The sequence below is a fragment of the Punica granatum genome, chromosome 8 (genome assembly GCF_007655135.1).
Source record: "Punica granatum isolate Tunisia-2019 chromosome 8, ASM765513v2, whole genome shotgun sequence".
In the NCBI taxonomy this organism is placed as follows: domain Eukaryota; kingdom Viridiplantae; phylum Streptophyta; class Magnoliopsida; order Myrtales; family Lythraceae; genus Punica; species Punica granatum.
Window position 1 is genome coordinate 11,350,181 of NC_045134.1, and position 3,254 is coordinate 11,353,434.

The window sequence follows — 3,254 nt, forward strand, 5'->3', positions numbered from 1 at the left end:
GTGCAGTTGCTTGGCTATGGACCTCTTGAAGAGTGTGATATATATATATATATATATATATTCTTTTTTTCTCTTTCGATTACAAGGAAAGTCCTAATAGAGAATTGGGAAATAGAAGTATAGCGGTATTGAATAAAAGAAATATGAAATATTCCATTTTAGACAATAAAATACGAAACCTCTCTATCTCAAATTAAGAGCGAGTGTCATTGCACTAATTTTATTTCTCTTTACGCAGTGCATTTTAACATGAAAATAAGAAGGAAATTGACGGTAGGGACTTGTGAACTCAATTGCTTTTGTTCACCCAAAATTTATAAAAACAAAAAGTTGTTTGATCTCATATTCCTTTCTTTTTTTCCTGGGCAAGGTAAAGGAAAAGGAAAAGGGAAAATATAAGAGAGAAGAAGAAGAAGAGAAGGCCCGGTCAAGCAGTTGAGGCCCGTCCGAATCTCCCGCGGGCTTTCACAGATCCAACACCAAGGGAGAGCGACGTAAGCGTTGAAAAGTCAAATCACCAGATAGCCTTCTCTCTTCACTCCCTTCTCCTGCCAATTGCAGTCCCTTTGGCTGATTTTCCTTATTTTCTCCATCCTTCTCAACTTCCCTTACGCTGATATTCTCCCGTCCCGTCTGCATATCTAGATATCCCGGTTCGCATGTTACTATGTGATGCTCTATGATATCCCATATTGTTTCGTTCTGGCTGCCGTCATGATCAATATGAGGCATGCTGTGTCAATTTGCTTTTGAATGATAAAAGTCATCATCAGATTACTGAAGCAGGGTTAGTTGCAAGGAATCAGAGTGATGGACCGGTATCAGCGGGTCGAGAAGCCGAAAGAAGAGAACCCATTAATGAGAATGAGATCCGTGTCACTGCGCAGGGCAGGATGCTCAACTATATCACTTATGCCACCAGTCTTCTTCAGGTCCGACATCTTGTACACTTGATTCATCTTACACGGCCTTCATTATAATGTGAATGGAAGAGAATTAATGCCACATGCTTCAGTTCCGAATGTGATCTTTCTTTTCCATAACGGTTTCATCGTTAAACCAAGCATGGTGTAAAAGCTATCAGTTGACGTGCACTTTAGGGTACATTATGATATCACTTCGGGGATTTCACGTATTACAATGTTGTTTAGGAGAAAGAGGCGACGGAGATAGCGCTTAAGGCGATGGGAAGAGCCATAAACAAGACTGTGATGATCACCGAACTGATTAAGGTTCTTATCTAATTTCGCTCGGCTGATGCTTGCTATTTGCGGTGATCAAGTGCTAACGGTGTCATTTTTTTTGCTGGGATGAATTAGAGAAGGGTAGCTCGTCTTCATCAGAACACTTCGATCAGTTCTACTGACATAACCGACACTTGGGAGCCATTAGAAGAAGGCCTTCTTCCGTAAGCACATCGCTGTTTCAATTCTTGGTCCAAAAGATTTGCTTTCGGTGCATATCTTATGATTTGGTTATGCATTTGACTGGATAATTCATGTTTGTGTAACCAATGGCAGATTAGAAACAACACGACATGTCTCGGTGATAACCATTACTTTGTCCAAGAATGAACTGGACACATCCTCTACTGGGTATGTCCTACACAAGTCTCCAATTCTATTTATTTACATAAATTTTCATCTCGAGTTTCAGTGGCTTAATCGCTTTGTCGAGTATGTGTGATCATAATTTGGTAGATGTAAGGCTTAAGATCATTTTGACTGGATATACTTATGGGCGCAATCCCTACAAGGAATGGTCACCTTAAATCTCTCGATATCATCTATCATTTTTTAATGTAATGATTCTAGATATACAAATGCAGGTACCAGCCCCCTATTCCTCAGGATCAGGTGAAGATAGGGCATGTCCAGGACCATCAAGGAGGTAAAGTTTATTTAGCATTTGAATATAACTAGTTTCCTTCGGTTGTTATATAAAAAAACTATTCATGTGCTTATATGATCAGTATATGACTAATAGGGGGCCACCAAAGCACGATGGGCAGAATACGGGGTGGACGAGGAAGAGGAAGGGACCGAGGTAGAGGTAGCACTCGTCGACTAAACTAACACTTGTCTAGATTTAAGAATCGGCTTTTACACCCAGAATAATAAGAGCGGTTGGATCATACTGGTCGCTGCAGTATATAAACTGATTGCTTAGTCATACAATTGTGCAGGGAATTATATTAATGGTGGAGCAGAACACGTTCTAGATGGGGCAGCGGACGGGGGGCAGGGATTTTCAAGTCGAGGACGGGGTTGGGGACGGGGCTATAGGGGCCGAGGACGAGGAGGCTATATGGGGCAAGGGCAACGATATACTTACGTCGGTGGGAACATAAACCGCTATCCTTCTACTCTAAACAACTCTAATGGTGGAGGTCCTCTTGGTCCTAGCCAAGGACGTGGTAAGTTCAGCTCGATCAAACATCACATTTGTAGTCTCAACGGACTTCTATCATAGGCGTAATTTTATTAGTAACTCATACTCATGAGCTTTTGGGGTTGACAGGACGTGGACGCGGGTGGGGCATGGTACGTGGTCAAGGCCGAGGCCGAGGCAGAGGTTTCAGGTCTAACGCCAACGGTCCATCTCAACCAGCTGCCGCCTGATAATAATTATCTTTGAATTGCTCTTAGCTGTAGCCAAGACGCAGCGGTAATTAAATTTTTTTTTTTTTTCATTTTCTTAGTTAGAAATGCGGGCACGACGAAGGGTTCAAATTATTTCGAGTCCCCCTTGTTAGTTTTTTGGGATTAATAAGAAAGCTGAACATTTCGTTCACTCTTGATCGTCTCGAGCCAATGAACCATGCTATCTTTGCACGGATGATTTCCTATCTTCAATAACTAGAGAATATCTCGAGCCAGTGAACAGATTTGTTCACTCTTGATTATCTCCAGCCGGATGAGAATGATGACCCAGAATTGGTTCATGTACGTTCACACGGTATTCATCAATTGTGGGAAATCGACATCTGCAATCGGGCAACTTTAGTCGAATAATTGTTTTGACATTATTTACGAGACACTGATTTTGCTCAAGTGAGTGGCGGAGAGTGCCTGTGCCAACAAGCCCGCAAGCAATCGCATCAAAATTCAAACACATTGTAGGTCTAATCAAATTGATTTACTTGTCAAAATATTTCATTCAGTTTTCTCAATCTTCCATTTGTATGTTTTGATGCCCTCTTTCCTCACTTGTACGAGGAACACTGATCGTATCTCTCAATATGACAGGAGGAA

The 3,254-nt window shown here is 41.6% G+C and overlaps 1 protein-coding gene across 1 annotated transcript; it reads left to right on the forward strand.

The window, feature by feature from the left end:
* The first annotated feature begins 676 nt into the window (after positions 1–676).
* LOC116189192 (protein no-on-transient A-like) lies at positions 677–2,793 on the forward strand. Its single transcript, XM_031518749.1, is given in 9 exon segments — positions 677–847; positions 850–932; positions 1,152–1,232; positions 1,320–1,408; positions 1,521–1,595; positions 1,829–1,890; positions 1,987–2,052; positions 2,186–2,416; positions 2,521–2,793. Coding segments are annotated over 9 exon segments (825 nt in total). The 5' UTR covers positions 677–810; the 3' UTR covers positions 2,622–2,793.
* Positions 2,794–3,254: the final 461 nt, after the last annotated feature.